This window comes from Neopsephotus bourkii, unplaced genomic scaffold (assembly GCF_033783945.1).
Source record: "Neopsephotus bourkii isolate Nb327-2 ecotype Australia unplaced genomic scaffold, CSIRO-AGI_Nbou_v1 NB_1541, whole genome shotgun sequence".
Taxonomy (NCBI): domain Eukaryota; kingdom Metazoa; phylum Chordata; class Aves; order Psittaciformes; family Psittacidae; genus Neopsephotus; species Neopsephotus bourkii.
The window spans coordinates 496,070-515,899 of NW_026902017.1; the positions used below are offsets into that span (position 1 = coordinate 496,070).

At 39.2% G+C, this 19,830-nt stretch overlaps 1 protein-coding gene across 4 annotated transcripts in view; it reads left to right on the forward strand.

Annotated features, from left to right (window-relative positions):
- Positions 1-19,830, forward strand: part of NFAT5 (nuclear factor of activated T cells 5) — a 138,266-nt gene that overhangs the window by 104,955 nt on the left and 13,481 nt on the right. Inside the window, exons 2-7 of one of the 4 annotated variants that reach the window (XM_061370384.1) lie at positions 455-567; positions 5,544-5,605; positions 6,067-6,625; positions 11,965-12,157; positions 15,659-15,849; positions 17,740-17,912. In XM_061370384.1, coding sequence (XP_061226368.1) covers positions 6,096-6,625; positions 11,965-12,157; positions 15,659-15,849; positions 17,740-17,912 — 1,087 coding nt within the window. In that variant the 5' untranslated portion in view covers positions 455-567; positions 5,544-5,605; positions 6,067-6,095. Of the gene's footprint in view, positions 1-454; positions 568-5,543; positions 5,606-6,066; positions 6,626-11,964; positions 12,158-15,658; positions 15,850-17,739; positions 17,913-19,830 lie in introns of those variants that run through there. The other 3 variants (XM_061370383.1, XM_061370382.1, XM_061370386.1) reach the window with 3 other exon arrangements.

Consider the following 19,830-nt stretch of genomic DNA (forward strand, 5'->3'; position numbering starts at 1 on the left):
ATCTTGACACAACCATACAGTCCTTCATTTAGGGTGGCAGGAGCTGAGGAGATGACAGGTAGAGCTTCAAGAGAGCAGCTGAGGGTCCTAGAGTTCTGACTTGCTTGGAAGCAGCTGGTTATTGCACTGAGTGGGGAAGGATCTAAGATACATGGAATTGGTGTGTGTGAGCCACTAACAAAAGCTCTATTTAAATTCCTAGAGTGTTAATTTAAGAATGGATGTAATTTATAACAAAACCAGATTGACTGATGTATTTACCCAAAGTATAATACACTGCTTGGTTCAGCATGTGAATGTAAGGGGAATTTACACTGTTGGGCTTAATGTACAGTAAATTAACCTACCTATCTTGAATCTAAGTGTTTTTAATAACTGGTGAATTGGATTGCTTTATTTTATTTGCTGGGATGCTAGTTTTTTTCTCTATTAATACACTTAACTTGCATTCTAGCTTCGCCATTCAGAGACAGGCATCGAGTGGTGGGTTGTGTGACAGTGTCTGTCAATAGTGAAGACAAATAGTGCCAGAGACATTTAACCCATCCAATCTCACCCAGGGTATAGGTCGGTCTTGTTTTCAGACTTCTTCATAAGTCTCTTTTCTTTCTTTCTTTTTTTTTTCTTTTTAAAAATCTTTTTTTATTTATTTATTTCTGAATAGTGAATTGATACTGATTTGAAACTTAACATTTTGGAAAAGTTTTTGACATTACATCAGTAATATGAGAAGAAGAAAAGTAGAAACCCAAGTTTGGCATGTGAGGTGTTGAAAGCAGGTTTGCAGCCACTTTGTAAGTTCTGATGTTTACCTTTCAAACTTTTGGCAACACAAGAGCTGATGGTGGATATTTTCCACATAGTACCCTCTGGTTTTGTTCTGAAATTGTCCTTCTGTGTTCAGATAAACGGATTAACATAGGAAAGTCTTATTCAAGAACATGACATGTTAGATAAATTAACAAATGTAATAAATGTGTATACTTAATATATTAAGCCTATATACATCACCTAAACCTCACCCTGTGACTTTCATTTTTTGACAATTGTTTTCTCAACCCAGTATAGGGATCACGTGGCATGCAGGTTAGGCTCTGAGGAAGAGTTCTTTAATGGCTTTTGCTAGTCCTGGCTGTTCATGCACAGGTGGCTGAAAAGCTCATAAACCCCAAAATATCTCCACTTATTTATGTTCACAATCTTAAGCTTTCCAGGCTGGGAAATGACTTGCTTTGCACTCCAGCTGCAGTTAAGAAACAAAAGTCATCAGGAAGCTATTTGTTTCATTTGGAGGACTTGGTAATCCTTGTTGTATTAAAGGATCTCTTTGGAAAGAGCAAACAAGGATTTCAGGATTGGCTCCATGTAAGTGTTATCTAAATAGAAGATTCCCTCAATGCCAGGTAGTGATTTTTTTTCTTTCTCCTGCCTTTCAGACCCTTTTTTAGAGGCTGAATGCCTTGTTTTGACTTCACAAGTTAATACAATATAGAAATACTTGTCATTGCCTTAATTGCTAATTCAGGGGATAATAAGTTTTCTTTGTACGATGCTTTATGTTACTGAAAAGAAAAAGACTGCTCTGATTTGCTCAATGGGATGCTCTTTTCTCTGTGTTCCCTTAGTCTTTGATATTGTATTAGCCTGTGATTTTTAGCAGCATGTATTTGTGCTACACGCATGTTGTAGCCCTTCTTCCACTGCCTGCTTTTTGGCTGCTTTTTGTTTTCAGAAGGAACCTCAATTACTCAGTCTCCTGGTTGTGAATGTAATTCTCTTCACTGCCTGAAAATGAAGGAAATGATTGGGAGCAATAGGCACCTCTTTTGATTTCCTGGGAGGCAGGTGTACAATGACTGGTAACATGAACAACTGGAATTTTTTAAGCTTTAGTCTTCCTTGGAGTTGTGCAGAGTAATTGGTTATCTTTATTTGCATTCTGAACTCCAGCACTAAGCACTTAGTTTGTTATTACTTGGTTATTTCCTCTCTTTGATTTACATGTTACAGAATTGCTTATTATTGATGTGTAAATTATGAAGTCCAAAACAGAACCAGGACATCCTTATGCTGAACTGTTTGTTACCATTCTGCCTCTCCTAGAGAAAAAAGGCTTGTAGGACAGGCAACAAATTCTGCATTACTAATTTTAAGTACCTTACAAGTTACAGTGATGGCAATGAATAGATTCAGGAGGTTTAGTTCCAACAGTGATCAAGGTTGCTCTAATTTGGAAGTAGTCTTCTCTCTCAATTTTTAAATAAAAAAAAAAAAGGAAAAAAAACCAACCCCCACCTTGTGATGCTCGTGCACGTTTCATTTCTAATAGTGTGGCTGCACTCTTGCTGTAACATGCACTCGGCTTCTATTCAGTGCTAAAAAGCCATTTTTATTTTGAGGTTCTGTTGAAATATATCCAGTTTTATATTTCAAAATGTACATCCTCACTTAACCTATATATATAACCTATATATTTGTCATTGCAAGCTCTGTTAAACTGCAATTCAAAGAGCCACCTGTAACAATTCCAGTTATTATGTGTCTAAAGAAAATAACATCAAATAAAAGAAATGCTGAAACTGGGGAAGGCGTGTGTGTTTCCATTCCAACTTGACAGACCAGTGACCAGGTACACCCTGCATTGAATGGCCACTGTCTGTATTTGAGTGGTGTCTGTGCTTCATTCTCAAACCCAGGAAATGCAAAATGCTCTCCCCTTCTAAAACAATACTAGTCAAGTTTGAATTACTGAAAACTTCATAATATATATATATTTTGTTTTTTTACCCCTTCCTTGTGCAGCATATTCAACCAAGAGATCTCTTTTGAGTGTCAGATACATGTGTGGCAGTGTGTTGTCACTGGCTTTAGAATAAACTGATAAAACCAAATGGGAGCCATGAAATATCCAGTGGTTTATTCTTTCCAGTAACTTCATTAATTCTTTTTGACCCCATTCACTTACTAGATGTTAAAAAAAAAAAAAGTTTGAAAGAGGATGTGTTGGCTAAAGGCCTGCAAACTCCATGAGAAAACATATTTTACTATGTTTCTCAGTATTTGCAACTTCAAATGTTGCTAAGGCAGTTAATAATTTATCTCCCAAAATAGATTTTAGAACAAATACATAGGTTTAGTATAGCTAGTGTATTTCATTGGCTGTATTCCTTTCTTATATGTTTTTAATTACTATAATAGAGGAGACACTGGCCTGTGCATCCTTTAAAACACTTGCATGTTTATGGATGGTAATGACATTAGTCTGAGAATATATAAGGCTAAAGAGAGGTTTTCTTGCCATTACTGTTTAGCTTGATGTTGTTTTGATACTGTAATCTTTCTGTTACACAGCAGTGTCTGGTAGATGGAGGAGAGTATAATAACCAATTTATAACGGACAGTATTTCTTTACTTTTTTAAAGGTACAAAGGAAAAACATACACAAAGACTCATACACGTACATGCTTTTAACTTCTAGGCAAAAAAAAATGGAGGAGAAGAAATGGAGGAAACAGTGATTTATTTATTTTTTCCTAGAAAAGTGAGGGAAAAGTACAATTGTTGCTTTTCTGGGCAGGATATGCATTGAACCATTTGATCAGCAGGGTATGGTCAGTGTTCGACATACTCGGTCCAGTGCAAACCATGTCCCTTTTTTCTTTTAGGTCTTTTAAAAGACCTTTCTAAAACATTCTCGATATTTGCTGCAAAAAGAGGAGTTTTTGATAATCTTGGAGGAGGAGTCTTCCAGTTCAAGAGCCCTGCTGCCTGGGTCGATGTACATAATTACTGATTTGTTCAAGTCTTTTGTCATGCACAGGCAAACACGAGAGGTGCATACACTGTGTTGTACTGTGCATGATACTCAGTTTCATCCATTAAAAGAAGAATTGATTTGAAGGAAAATATTGCTATTCAGTAATCCAGTTCTGCAGCATTACTGCCATGTTCCATGTGTTACCATTTGCCAACACTTGCATGCAGCATATGTGCTGTATGTATGCTGCTTATTTCTGCAGTGTGGTTTCTTTCTGTTTGAGTGTATAAACGATGAGTGGAAACTAATTCTATTTAACAAACCAAAGTAAACATCCCAAATAGCAAAGGTCTTTCTCAACTCAAAGTGGCTGCAAATCAGCTCCTAAATACTGTCACTGAAATTAATATCTAGATTTAATAGTTCTTGCGAATTCTGTGTTTTTGAAAAACAGCATTGCATTAATGCATGATATAGAAAGGATAAATTCACCTTTAAATTGGAATGCAGTTCAAAGTGACTGAATTCTCCCTGTTTCAGCCACTATATTTGCCAAAGAACAAACTGGAAAATGGAACTGGTATCATTCATCTGCTCCTGCTTCACTGGGAGGTTTGGGGAATGGACTTCCTATGAAGATAAGAGCAGAATAGTTTATGGATAACCTGTAATAACCACTGAATTTGACAGTCTGAAGTAGTATAGGTTTACTTTTAAATCCACTTAGCATGGAAAAGTTGTAAGAAATGGTACTGTTTTAAAAAATCTTTATCATCACTCATTGATCCTCCTGGTAATCACAAATAGGCTGATTTATAGAAAGGCTTGCTGCATTTTACTGTTAACTAAATACATACATGGTGGCTGAACATACTTTATTCTGTTACTTTTAAATTGCTTAAACTGGATAAGATAGTTAAACTGTCTCTGAATCTTTTAGTCTTGAGAGATTAATATAATATTTTGGATTTAAAAAAAATCCTCAAGAAGAAAGCCATCATGTTCCTCTTGATAATAGGTATTAGCTCTGTGGCACCAGTGATTACATGAAAAAACATGCTGGATAAGTATGTAGATACTATTATATACAATTTGTTTGCAAAATTAGATTATTTCTGTGGTTCTGGTTTATTGTGCAAGATGTGGTCAGCAGGGCAGAAATACAAAGAATTGCAGCTCCCTCTCAGGAAGCTTATATCTGACTATAAAATTCAGTTATCTATTTCCTTAAATCAGCTGTGTTTCACTGAGGAATCAAGGCTTAATGTTTGTCTGTACTGCTTCCTCTGAAGTATTTCAGCCTAGGCTTTCAACTGATCTGTCCATTAAAATTCTTCAGTGGAAATGATTCTGTTGGTGTCCAGAAATATTCAGAAGTTTGTTTCAATCATTTAGTTGTTCTTCCATGTTTCTAAACCAGATTGATCTATGTGACCTCTGGAGGAGTCACAATCATGTTCTTTAAAATACTTTACTTCATATGAACTTTTTGGAGGTCTGTCCTGAGCTGTCTCTGTCTGCATAAGGGACTTGGCTGATAAAGTCTGAGAGAAACCTCTCAGAGTCTGAAAGAGTCAAATTACAGAAATTTCACGTTGTCTTGTATCACCATGTCCCCAGTACAGATACTTCATCCCTGTTTTGAATATTCGAAACAGCTGTCATAGTGACTGATACCAGTTCCATTTTGCCTACCGACTCAGTTGATTTTATATTTTATTTCTCATTTATGATGGAATAATCAGCAGCTCTTTTTCTCATTTATTTTCTCATATTTTTATTCCAGGATTTGCCTCTGAAGCAGGGAGTGTCTGCATTAAAAATGACCTGTAGTTCTCTGCTTCATAGGTTAGAAACTTATTTTAATACTTTGTGGCTAAGCACAGTCCCGTCTCTTTCAAAAATAAAAAATTCCAACAATAAATGGTTTAATTGGCATTGAATGTGGATTATAAACATTTCGCATTGGGGCTTCCATTATTTTAGATGAAATGGCTTCTGCACAAATAATTACTCCAGCCGAGGCAATGAAAGCTGTGTTTGCTTAGAGCCATTTTTATGAATTAACATTAAACTTTAAAAGCGTTGATTCCAGTGGATCATACTAAGTCTCATTTGGACATTTCCAAAGTAATGCATTGGTTAGGCTCTTATTGCTTTAAGCATTTACATTCTAAAATTTACCAAATTCCAAATATTTGTTGGGGGAAAGAAATCTGTTCATAAATCGCTTTGTGTCAATGGGACTGCTATAGCCAGCACACACAGAACCATGTATCTTGTATTTACTTCTGAATTATACACCGCAGATGCTTCTTCAGCTCCTTCCTCTTCCTCCATGGGCGGTGCTTGCAGCTCCTTTACCACCTCTTCCAGTCCTACCATTTACTCTACCTCAGTCACCGACAGCAAGGCTATGCAAGTGGAGAGCTGCTCCTCAGCCGTGGGGGTAAGTACCAGAGGGGTAAGTGAAAAGCAGTTAACCAGTAACGCAGTCCAGCAGCAGCAGTCAACGCCGAAGAGACACACAGTCCTGTACATCTCGCCACCACCTGAGGACTTGCTGGACAACAGTTGGATGTCCTGCCAAGATGAGGGGTGTGGATTGGAGTCAGAACAGAGCTGCAGTATGTGGATGGAGGATTCACCCTCCAACTTCAGTAACATGAGTACAAGTTCCTACAATGATAACACTGAGGTGCCACGTAAATCACGCAAACGCAATCCAAAGCAGAGGCCAGGGATCAAACGTCGAGATTGTGAAGAGTCCAACATGGATATATTTGATGCCGACAGCGCCAAAGCGCCTCACTATGTCCTTTCTCAGCTCAGCACGGACAGCAAAGGCAACTCAAAAGCAGGAAATGGGTTGGTATCTGTTTTTTTTTGTTTTGTTTTGTTTTTTTTTTTTTTAAATAAAGTTTTATCACCATATGTAAAACCAGACTAATAAAACTCTCCCCATGCACAGTCAAGTGTTCTACTTAGGTTCTCACATAAATCCTTTCTCTTCTCTGCTGTTCCCTTTTGCGTCCTAGCCTTGCGATAAGGTCTGATTAGACTTGGTAGTCTTTATTTAGAAGATAAAGCTGAACTTCCCTACAACAATTGACGCAGCACCGATGAGCTCATCTGTATTGTTATTTAAGTGAAATTCTTCAAAGATTGCACAATTCCATTTATAGAATGGCACTGAAAATGTATTTGAAAAGAAAAGCAGAAGCGGACTGGACGCACCCTAAATCTTAGTGGGTTTTGCAGGATTTTATGTGAGGATTTCAGTCTGTACACTTTACCTGCTTCTGTTTGTCTCTCTATTTACCAAATAGAGAGAGTGATGAGAGAAGAAGCAAATGGCTTGTTAGGATTTCTCATCATTGGACTTAACACATGCTTTACATTTTTATAAAATGTTAAGATAACATGGTGAACCAGATTTTGTTTCTTCTTGTGAATTCACTTCTGTATTTTGATTTTTTCAGAAATAAATCTCTAATCCTGTTTCTCTCTGTGCTTCTGGGTTCTGTGCATGCGTGTGTCTGTACGTAGGCACGCTGGGTGGTGGTCTCTCATCTCTCCCACTTTCACACTCTTCACTAAATGCATTTCAGTAGTTGCTTAAAGAGGAAAAACTCCATCAGTTTACAGTAGTGTGTTGATACATTTTTATTTTTTAACTTGTGGCTTCTTTAGTACTTTTAAGATGGTTGAGTGGATAGATTTGACTTTTTTATTTTGGGTTTTTTGGGGGGAGTGTGTATATTGTTTGTTTATGTGTGTGCTTGTGGTACATTCTAATGTTCATCACAGTAATGGTGAATATGAAAATCTGACAGATGGGAAAGATTACAAACTTCTCATATTCCAAAGGGAAAGAGCCTGGAGTCTGTATTCCCAGGGTCTTTGCAGTTCCATACTTAAAATTTCACTCTGAGAAAGTGATTCTGAGAAACTCTCCAGAGTACTGCTGCTCCCTGCCTGCTGGGTACCACATCAGGGCCCATGGAGCTGCCCAGTACCAGGAATGTTGGCTCTGCCATTGACCTGTGTGTCTCCTGGTGTCTCTGTATAACAGACACTAAGCTTGGCTGCAGTTGTCCAGCATCTCTTGTTTTCACCACCTGAAATCAATGTTAATAAAATAAAACCTTAGTACATGGTAGGCTCAAAGAAGCAAATTAGTATATGTAAAGCAGCTGCTTGGCAGGAGGAAGCTGGCTCCACTGAGCAGACAGGGTCAGGTGCTCCCCTACAAAAGAAAGACAAGTATTGAAAGGCAAGAACTGTGTGACTGTAAATATGATCTCTGGGCAGAGAGGAGAGATTTAGTAAACTCTGGAACAATATGAAGGCTCCACACCTGGTATTGTTTAAGGCCAGGCTGGACGGGGCTTGGGGCAACCTGGTCTAGTAGAAGGTGTCCCGGCCTGTGGCAGTGGGATTGGCACTGGATGAGCTTTAAAGTCCTTTCCAACCCAAACAATTTTGTGACTCTGTGATCTCAATGTAAAGTGTCACAAGACTGTAGCATTCCCTAAAATATTAGTGGCTACCCAGTGAACATTCATCAGTGCTGTCAGCGGTACTCTGAATGCAGGGGAAATCATTGTTTTTTTCCCCTAACATGTCAAATACAGGCTAGTTGGAACTGCAGCAAAACTCTTATATAACAAAATTGTCCTTTTGAATAAAAGCTCTGGGGCAAAAAATGTCCAAGATACTAGAAAATGTAATTTTGCAGCTGGAATATGGAGATTTAGTGTTAAAAATCTGGGTCACAGTAGTGACTGGTTTGTTTGCTTGGTTTTTTTTAAACTTTTCAGCCCTTTGGATTTCAGCCAAGGGAGTTCATTTACTTTTGGCTTTAAGAAAAGAGCAAGGAGGGCAGCCTTGCTAATTTGTGAAGTGGAAGTAGCATTTGCCTTAAGAGACTTTTAATAGGTCTTCAGAAGCTAGGAAGAAAAAAAAGTGTATTCCTGTGGAAACTGTTGGAATTTTTGAAAGCCTTTCTTAGAAGTGAATGAATTAATAGTGATTTAGGGCAAGCAGGCTCAGATTTCCGACATGCTTGGCTTCACTTTCACTTGCAGGTCTTCACTGGGAACAGCCCTGATGCCAGTGTGGGACCAGGAAATCTGTTCCAGTAGAATCATAGGGTTTGCTACTTAAACTTCTTGCTTAGAAAAGAAGTGCTAGCTTTGGGTAAACCTTGTCTGGTAATAGTTAAACTAATAAACCTGTGGTGTGAAATGTTTTACTATCTGTGTGTGCACAAATATTAGCATTATGAATAAACTAAATTTAAAGGATGTGTAAATTATATCCTTGGAATTTGAGAAGAAAGACCACTGAGAAGTTCTGGTGAAGGCTTTACAGTTGCTTTCAAGTTACAGCTAATCTGATTGAAAGTAGTGATTACTTTAGGTTTCTAGAGGGAAGACTTTCAAAATAAAGCTTAGGCAGAATAAATATGACAATGCATAAAATAATAATATGTGGACAGTTCAGATGACTTGGGTTTTAAGAGTAAAGTACTCTCAGGAAAAGAGAGTTGTGTTGAAGAGGCCAGAGTGTTAACATCAGACTGCTAATACTTTGCATTTTGAGTGTTGAAAGTCAACTCAAGTTTTGATGGCTGCCCCCTTCAAAAGTCAGTAATATCTCAGTCTCTATCAATTTAGCAAGTGGGAACCTCCATGTGTGGTATCTTTCTGTGAAACATTCTCCTGTGCTGAGGTGCGGAGAGCTTGTGGCCCAGGCACAGTGTTGGGAAGGATGTGATGGTTGCCTGCAGCAGCTGGGATTGCCTGGTGTGATTTCTTGTGTTCCCTCGTAGAAGCTAAGAAGTTGTAGCTGTGTGATTGAAAATTCATAGGGGGTGGAAAAGAGAAGATATTCTCTGCAAGTTCATAAACATATTCCTTTTAATTAGTAGTCCGTTGGAGTAATGTCCTGACAGGAAGAGGAGAAAGTGATTATCTAACGAGCTTGAGTGTGATTAGTGTTTTTGCTTAACATGTACAGAAGCAAGGACCACAGTGCTGTTAATTACAGTTTATTTAGTGTGTCACAGGTTTTGTCTGTGCTACATTGAAGGAGAATTTTGTCCCTTTTATTTTCCTGAAAGGAAGGATGTTTTTACATAGTGGGTTTTTTTTTAAACAGCCTGATTGACCAGACTTTGGCTGAGTAATTACGACACATTTGCAGAAAGATAGGAGTCTTGTAAGGTTTTTTTAATGCTGTTTTTTTATCTAGGTCCTGCCTCTCTGCTGTTACTTGGTTGAAGATCAGTGTGTGAGGCAGCCAGGGCTGCTCAGGGCATCTCTCCTGGGCTCAGCTGGATAAGCGGGAGGCTTTGCTGGGCTGTCTGCGAAGTGGTTAACCTTCTCAAACAGAAAAACATGAATGAAATTCACCCAAAGCACAGAGCTCATAACTGCTCAGCAGTGTTCATTTTAACCATTTGTTACAGGTGTTAAAAGGTTTTGGAAAGCTTAGTGGGAGATGTGGAACTGGTGCAAAGTGTTTGACCTTTCCTGGAGCAGAAGACCCCTCCATAGGAAAAGACAGGCTGAGAGACCTGTGGATGTTCACCCAGGAGAAGAGAAGGATTCACAGAGACCTTAGAGCAGCTCCCAATATCTAAAGGAGTAACAAAAAGCTTTGGACAAGGGCCTGTAGGGACAGACCACGGGGAATGGCTTTAACCTGCCCGAGGGCAGACTGAGCTGAGCTCTTAGGCAGAAGCTCTTCCCTGTGAGGGTGCTGAGGCACTGGCACAGGGTGCCCAGAGAAGCTGTGGCTGCCCCATCCCTGGCAGTGTTCAAGGCCAGGTTGGACACAGGGGCTTGGAGCAAGCTGCTCCAGTGGAAGGGGTCCCTGTCTGTGGCAGGGGTTGGAGCTGGAGGAGCTTGAAGGTCCCCTCCAATACAAACCAGGCTATGAAAAGTGCTGGGACAGGTTGTGCAGGGCTGGGGAATGACTTGGAAGTGTTTGCATACCATGTGATCTTGTGCTGTTCATTGCACAATAGGAATTGTAGGAAAGGTGCTGATAATGTTTATTAGTATAAATCATCAGGTAATTGGGAACGAGAGTACTATGGGTTGCCCCAGCCTTCAGGTCAGTGAAAAACTCTTGCAGAGGCAATGCTCTCAGTAGACAACTTTGAAGAAAAGGCATTTCTTTCACCCCCCTCCTCGAGAATTAAAATCCTGGATAAATTACTTCCCTGTGTTGCACATTGAAACAGAATTTGCTTTTTAAGCAGTTCACACCTGTTATTTTAAACTGCTTTCTTCAGAATCATTAGCTGTTAGAAACTACATTTTGTTAGTAAAGAAGAATATTACATTTGAATAAATCCATTTAGCCCTTTTTCTGCTTATACCATTTGCCATGGCATGTTTACCTTTGCTGGTGTTAAATGAGGTTATTAAACTTCATTATGCAAACCTGCTCTGTATAAGATCACGAGATATTTTGCATTGTGATTTAAAGTGAACACAGAATGCATCACACAGTGTTATACTTTGGAGGGCTTCTTCATTCAGGTTTTAATTATGGAACTGAACACAAGATATACCCTAAGGTATGCACCTCGAACAAAACAGTCTTTTTGCATATGCTGCAGATTTCAAATTGGTGCAATTTCATCACAGCTTTTTACAATAACTAATCTGGTTTAAACATCAATTTGTCAATCTGTTTTGACAGAAATTAGTGTTTGAGTTTGCATGGATATGCAACTTCACGTGAAGACAGGCATGAGGCTGTTTTCCTATTTGAAGAATTATCATTTAACCTTAAATCCATTCAGTATGTGTGTCTACATATGTATATTTGTTACAGAAGCAAAACAGCTTATTCATACAATACCAGGCTGTATTCTATACTGTGAAAAAGCAGATTATAAGTCTTTTTCTGTTTAACAGAGTTTAATGCTAATTGCTTTTCCCTTCCTTTATGTTTACTCTCTGAAAAGCGGTTCCTATTTGCACTGGATGGAGAAGGCAGGGAAGCACTGTTCCTCTTCATCTTGCAGGTTTCCTTCTCTGTCAGAGAATTCTGAAGTTTTTTCTCAACTATAAATCATCTATCAATTAATATACACTCTTTACCTTTTTAGCTTTTCTGTGATTTAGTTTGGTTTTATTGGGAAGCTGCTTATAACATCTTTTTAATGGCATGCTTTGACTTCCCAGAGCATCAGAGAACCAGAAAGGAGCTGGAGGGAAGAAGACCCCAATGTTGTGTGGTCAGTATCCGACTAAGAGTGAAGGGAAGGAGCTGAAGATCGTGGTACAGCCAGAAACCCAACACAGGGCTCGTTACCTGACTGAAGGCAGCCGAGGCTCAGTGAAAGACCGGACACAGCAAGGCTTTCCAACAGTCAAGGTAGGCTGCTTAGTGTTGAGTGACTCCTTCCCAAGTAGTGCTTAAGTAGAATGAGAACTGGTGCAAAAGGCCTAGAATCTCTGTTTTTAAAGGTAAGGGGGGAGACTTTGCAGTGCCTTCCTGTACAGATTATTGTTTCTTGCAGGTACCAGGAGGTCTCATTTGCATCACAGTTACAGGAGGAAGGAAGCTTTATGTCAAGGCAGTCCCTTTAGATTACAACTACAGAAATTCTCAAAATAGACACTTGAAGCATGCAAAAGTAGGACAGTGAAATGCTTTAACAAATGCAGCCTGTTCCCTGTATAGACCTGATATCTGTAAGTGTTGCTGGTCAATCGATCTGAGGCAGGAATGAGCAGCATGCAGGTTTGAATGGTGTCCTCAATCCTGCTGATCAGGGGAAGGACATGCGTAGAGCAGATGTAGTCAGGAATCCAGGCTCTGGCTGCATAGCTGGCTCTCCAGCATGCATTTAGCTTCTTTGTTCATCCTCCTTCATTTGGAGAAAAGAAAACGATGACTGATGCAATTCACGTTGCTCAGAGAGGGGGAAAGCTGTTGGTGGTGAGGCTTGCCAGCCTCTGGTGCCAGAGGGCTTTACTGTAAGTTCTTCAGAGGACGGGGACCAAAGCCCAGAAGAAAAGTAGGAGCTACAAATAGAGACGAAACATGAGGAAGAAGGCTACAGAAAGATCTTTTGCCTTCCTGCTCAGAAGGGTGACATTCAAAGGCTGTCTGCCAGTGCCTGCACATTAATGACCAGAGTGTGAATCTGCAGGTCTTGTTTTTTCCCTTGCACAGTTCAGGGAGCTGTGAGTTGACTGGAGTCACAGAGGCTTGGGGTAGTGTCTGGAATGCAGTCATGGATATGTACCAGCTGTTTAGAAAGAAGACAGGAGGTCATGTATCATGAGATGCTCCTTGACTGCACAGATCTTGAGCAAGAAATTGGAGACCAGAGGAGGGAGCAAGTTAGGGAAAATGTTTTGATATCTGTTACAGACTTCCTGTCTGAGAACAGTAGATGATGCAGGATTGTCCTGCATACAGACCTCTGACTGTGGAAGGTTTCAGCCATCTGTTCATCTGCAGGGTTCCATAGGCTGGTAGAAGCAATCAAAGAACTTGAGGGCTGCACTTGTGAAGACTTCCTGATGCAAATGGTAGAGGGTCTTACCAGGAGTAATGCTTTACTTGACTTAAACAGGAACAAACAGAAGAGCTGATGTCAAACACAATCGCAGAAGTTGCAGTGGTGAGAGTATAAAGGGTGGGGGGGGATGACACTGAACTCAGTACAAGCTGGCACTGCATGCTTGTTGGTAAGGTGAATATCATCCTGGTCATATTGGGTGAAGTGTGGTGAACAGGTAGAGCAAGTAGACAATTATCTGTTACACAACTAAGAAGGGGAAAAGACATTTCCTTTTTTATTTTTTATTAATTATGATGCTTTGAGAAAGCAGCAAGTTTTTAATCCAAATTTACCAGGTCCACAAAGGAGTGTTTACGATAGAGCCCTTAAAATTTGTACCGACTACTGCTGACAGAGTATAGAAGTATGCTTATCTTTAAAGTCCAGTTTGACAGCATTAGAAACATTTCCAACACTTCACTCAGAAATGTAGAAATCTGTTCCTTAAAGCAGATGTGGAAATTCTTTTCCTCAGAAATGTAGAAATCCAGTTAAGTTTCATAAGAAAAGAATCTGTTCATATCATCCTGTTGCTATGGTGATTTAGTGCTTATTTATGCAAAATTTCTTAATGGGTCTTTGTTCATCTGAATTTCCTTTTAATTCCTTTCCAAGTCATCCTTTAGTACCCGTCAGTGAAAACTCTGTTTGGAAGAGTCTTATGTTACTGAATTCCTGGAAGCTCAAGCTTGCCGTACCAGTAGGTAAACTAGTTCATATGCTGCATATTAAAGTCTGCCAGGGCTGGACAGACAAAATGAGTCAGTGGATCTTCAGGAAATCTGAGCTAGTGATGAAAAATCTGTAAAGGACAAGAGGGCTTTTGGTTTGTGTTTTTCTTGGGTTGTTTAAAAGGTTGGGAAAAAGAGTATAAAAACGTTGCTTGTTCAGAAGAGATCTGGTGCTTGCTCTTCTCTGGCAGCATGAGCAGCCATTCACATGCATCACTCCTAAGTAAACTGAGAGGAGAAGTAGGAGGTTCTGTGGTCTAAGGAAAGCCATGTTACTTGATGACTTAGAACTAGGGAGACTACAATCAATATGCAACATTAAAATTGTGTAAATGAACCTTAATTTAAGTGAATTCGCTGGCAAAAGAAAGATTATCCTGAATGCAGAGTGTCAGAAGAGGTGTCCCTGCCATCAGTAACATCTTCATGTTGTCTTGCTAATGGTATCTCAGAGCTGGAGCAGTTACCACCCAGATCATGTGAGATACTTCTGCACTATGTCCGTATGTTCTTCTAACAAGAACACCAGAAAGAAAAGAGACACTACTTAGCTGTGAGGATGCTCTTTCTGGCCAAGGAGGCCATGGTGATGTGACACAAAGACTGTTCTTTCTGTTTTCCATGTAAATGGTAGAATATCAGAGTACCCTTTACTTCTCACTGCCTTTTGACCGCCTCGTGAACTTAAGTCATCTCATAGGCTGTTTTCATGGTCTCTTCACTTATGCTGTCTTAGCTCCTGAGCTCTCTGCTAGGAACCCTGCCTGTTAGTGCTTGTTTCCTACTTGGAAGCCTGTCAGTTGGCCAGCTGCCGATACCTTCTAGCTTTGCGCATCCATAATGGTCAGAATACCCACCTCATTGCTTATTGTTCCTTTTGGACATGAGTAACATTCTGTTCTTAGCAGTGTTTGCTCATTTTGCCCTTTTCCAAACTTGTTGAGAAGTTCAAAACTGAATTTTCTAAGTTGACAGGGATAAATCCCCTAAAAGATCCTCTGGAGGATTCTGCTCTCATTTGCATCTTTTTACTAATAAAATTTGAGCTTCTTTCTGCCAGTTTTGACTGGGCTTCTGGGCCTAGGATGAAACGTAACATTGGCACCCAGAAATTCTCTAGCAACAATTGTGGCTTAATGAAAACATTGCAGATACTGGTTTTATCTCCTCCTAGAATGCTCTGGCAAAGAATTTCTCTCTCACATGGGAATCTGGCAGTGACCTCACGTTTCTTTTTACTCAGGAATATTTTTCTTAACTACTACCTAAAAAAAAGTAAAATTACTTTGTAATACAATGCCCAGATTTACTTCAAGACTTCTTTTACATCACAGTAAAAATAAATTTTACCTGTTTATTAAATGACTGTCTTTTAATGGAAGAACGAATGGCAAAAGATAAAGAGGTTAGCATTTTGTTCATAAACTAGATGAAAACTTTGTGTTTCTTCTGCCCTTAGGGTTGTTTTCCAGCAACACTCAGAGCTGATTTAATTCAAATTCACCTGCATAAAATATTTTGTGTTTTAATTGAGTCCTATTGAAATGTTTAATTTGTGGTGGTGTGTTTCAGCTGGAAGGTCACAATGAGCCGGTGGTGCTGCAGGTATTTGTGGGTAATGACTCTGGTCGAGTGAAGCCACATGGGTTCTACCAGGCCTGCAGAGTTACTGGGAGAAACACTACCCCCTGTAAGGAAGTGGATATAGAGGGAACTACTGTTATTGAGGTTGGACTGGATCCAAGCAACAATATGACACTTGCGTGAGTAGCTTTTTTTTTTTTTTAAGAAAATTAATTTATTTTCAGAAACTGATTTCCTATTTTGATTGGGTGGGTTAGTAGTTAAAAGTCTGAACATCTTGAAACAGACCAGGTACTTAGTGAAGGTGTGGGTATAAGAAAAAACTTTTAAATCACGTTCTCAATTTGTTTACTTTATTGAATTCTTAGCCTGGTCTTCCTTAAACTTTATCAATTAATTGTTACATTAGTTTCACATTGTGTTCAATCAGTAATATGCATATTAAAGCATGAGGTGAATTACAAGCTGATTGGTGATTCTTCTGGTTGTCTTCTTTTAACAAGTAAGAATTGCTGATCAGATGCAAACTTCAGATGCAAGTGATTTCCTAATAAGCTTTTTACATGTATCTTAACATACAGAAAGGGATTGATCTTTTTTCAAATAATGCTTTTCAGTAGAATGTGTTCTTTTCAATGGGTATGTGATTGAAAGCTGCCACTCTTTACTTGGCAGCTAGTCTCGTTTCAAGAGAAGAAAGGTTTATTTAATTTTAAGTATCCACTTCTCCAGTAGGATAATACAGTTTGTTAATAAACTGTATCAGTTTTATTTTTTAAAGGTAAAATATACTCCCATGATAAATTTGGAAACTGCCTCTTGGAGAGTAATTTTATAATTGTCCTCAAGTGTTAATGTAAAACCATGTAAGTATAGTGATGCTAGAAAGATGAATTTGGAATTACCTGGGAAGCATATTTTTGATTAGGCTGTTCTCTTGTAAGAAATCTTGATGTCTCAAAAGAAATCTTCCTGGTATTTCAGTGACACTGTAGCACCTCTCTATTGATGGTAATGCTGCTGCCACCTTCTGAATCACACTCTTCCCTCCTGTCTGCTCCCTAGCTATTGCTTGTTGGCCCTCATGCAGCACAAAACTTTGTTGTACTCAGATTAGATATCAGATGGTCCCTGTACTGTTTGGATGTAGAGCCCAAGATCCTGGTAAAATTACAGTATTATTCTTAACACATCATGCGGTGTTTGGTTGGAGTTTTTGTTCTTTTGTTTGAAATAATTTTGCATCTAGCATGCCTTTTTGAAAGTTAGCACTGCCTCTCTCTCACCCTGGCCCTGTAGACATTTCCCAGAGGGCCACAGTTATCTTATGACATAGCTATCACTTTCAAGTTCCACTGAGCGTAAAAAATAATATGATTACAATGACTTTTCTTCTACCGTTCTTAAAGGAAATGCAGAATATTTTGTAGTAATAATCCTACAAATCCAGATCTAGCCCCTGGAATGGAAGAGTGGAGACCTGTGATTAGAAACTGAATGCTAACTAGAATGACTTGTTATATCGCATTTGCTGTTTTATTCATACTGCTTTATTATTCTTTCCTTCCATAATCCATCATAAAATGGTTTGGGTTGGAAGGGACCTGAAAGCTTATCCAGTTCCATCTTCCTGCCATGGACAGGGACACCTTCCAGTAGAGCAGCTTGCTCCAAGCCCCTGTGTCCAACCTGGCCTTGACCACTGCCAGGGATGAATGGGGCAGCCACAACTCTGGGCACCCTGTGCCAGCGCCTCAGCACCCTCACAGGGAAGAGCTTCTGCCTAATATCTAACCTGAACTTCCTCTGTTTCAGTTTAAACCTATTCCCTCTTGTCCTATCGCTACAGTCCCTGATGAAGAGTCCCTCATCCAAGTAATGTAAGGTTGAATTGAAAAGTGATCTGTGTAGTGAGAAAGGTTGTGTAGAGATTTCATTAAAAAAAAAAAGAATATTTCAGTAATTACTTCCAGAGTTTTGACTTACGGCCTATGTAACTTGTTGAAAGACTATTAAAGATGCTGAACTTACTGAACTCTATTAAACTTACCGCTGTTTTGTGTTGATAGGGTTGATTGTGTGGGAATACTGAAGCTAAGAAATGCTGATGTTGAAGCTAGGATAGGGATTGCTGGCTCGAAGAAAAAAAGCACACGTGCTAGGCTGGTATTTCGTGTTAACATCACTCGCAAAGATGGTTCAACTTTGACTCTTCAGACACCCTCTTGCCCGATTTTGTGCAGTAAGTATCAAAAAGTTGGTATTATTGGACTCTGAATTTTAGTGTGATTGCCATAAAATGCCTCAGGGAAAAAAGCCCACCCCAGTGTAATTCCATGACTGTTTCAGAATTGCTATGGCTAAGATGATGTGAATTAATTTTTATTTGAGGTGGGATGTTAGACAGATGACTGACCGGTATTTAAAAGTAGTTATGAATTTCCTCATCTTCTATTAAATGAGTCTTTGCCTTTTAAACAGTCAGATTTTTTTGTCTTTTTTTTTTTTTTTAACTTAGATATGATTTTTGAGACAAGTTTTAATCTCTTCTGTACTGTGATGTTCATCTGGCAGCTTTCAGTGACCGAAAAGACTTCTAATGAGTTAGTGACCATGGTTCTCTACAGTTGTGGTAGTTCGCTGGGCCAGAGGCTGAATCTGTTCTGGTTCAGTGCAAGAATGGAACATTTTATTGCTCTTTATTAAAATGCTCTATTTAGCACTGAGCACAGATGGCTGCACTGACTGGTTTGGTTATGCTGAACAACAGGGAAATTAAACTAGAAAGGGCTGCATGTGTCTGTAGAGTCTGTAACAGCTTCCAATTACATGGAATTCTGGTCATCTGCAAAAGAGAAAAAATAGGGAAATGTGTTTAATACAGCTGTTGATGGGGTTACTGGTATTTCTCAATGAACAAGAAGATAGAGCTTTTTCTCCATATGCGTGAAACATACTGTGGTTATGCAAGCTCCTTGTGTCGTGCTCTTTCCATTGTATAAGAAGTTCTTGGGTTTGGTGGGTTTTTGGTTTTCTAAACCCTGTCAGTACCTATTGTGTCAGGGCTCCTATTCAACTCATCAAAAATTGCAGCTTTGTTGCCAGTGAAAGAACAGATTGTAAGAGGAGATAATTAAAACCATGTGAGCTTCCACATCAGCTACCACCATGCGGTTCCAGTGCTGCAGGCAGCAGGCGATTCAGCAGATGTGGCATGTGGCCCATCCCTCCTTCCAGTCTTCTGCTCTTGCAGAGAATCCGTATGCAAGACTCGGGTGGATCAGGAGCCCAGCAGAAGCCCTAATAAAGCTGATAACTAAAGATGTGCCACTGCTGGTGCAGGGAAGGGCTCTCCTCCTGTCCTCAGCCATGTTCTCTGCTTTAGGCAGTAGTTTGACTTTTGGTGTGCTCTCCCAGAGCTTGGCGTTCCACTCCCTCTCTTTTCCTCTCTTGCAACCTTTTGCTAAATCTTTTCCCAGTGTTTTTTTTTAACTGGTGGAGCTCTCAGATGTAGGCATTTATGTTATTGGAAAATACGTAAGTACATTTGCTAGAGCTATGATTGTCTCTAGCTCCATTCCAGTCAGTGCAGCATTGTAGTATCTGACACTAATTTTCAGATTTAAGAAAAAAACATTTTCTATAAAATCTGTAAGATCAGTGTCTGCATACATTTTATTTGTATCATTAATTTACTGGTTAAAGTTATTTAAATAATAGCAGAAATGGGAACAGAAATCATCTGATGTTTTCTTAAGCACGTAAGAATCCAAAACTTGCTACTGTAGATAGAAGCTGAGTGTCTGACATGTTTTAGGAAATTTAAAGATAGGCTGTTCAACTAAAAAAGCTGTATTTGATGCAGTTTCTGCTCAGCTTGTTGGTAAAGTCATTTTAGTACTGGCTTATGATGATCCCTTGTAATTTTCTTTCTGTTTGTTGAATGAAGCCATTTATACCTGTAGCATTAGTAGCTGTATTTTGAGATACGGGCGGTGAGTAAAAAGTGGAATATATGATTGCTAAGGGCCATTATAAGAAAAGGAAGAAGGAAAGAAGGACATAAAAGTTATCCTTCTATAAATAAAGTTCTAAAAAATTGCTTTAGTTTTTAGCAAGGTGGGGTTTGGTCAGTTGATAAGAAATTCTTCCTAGTTGTG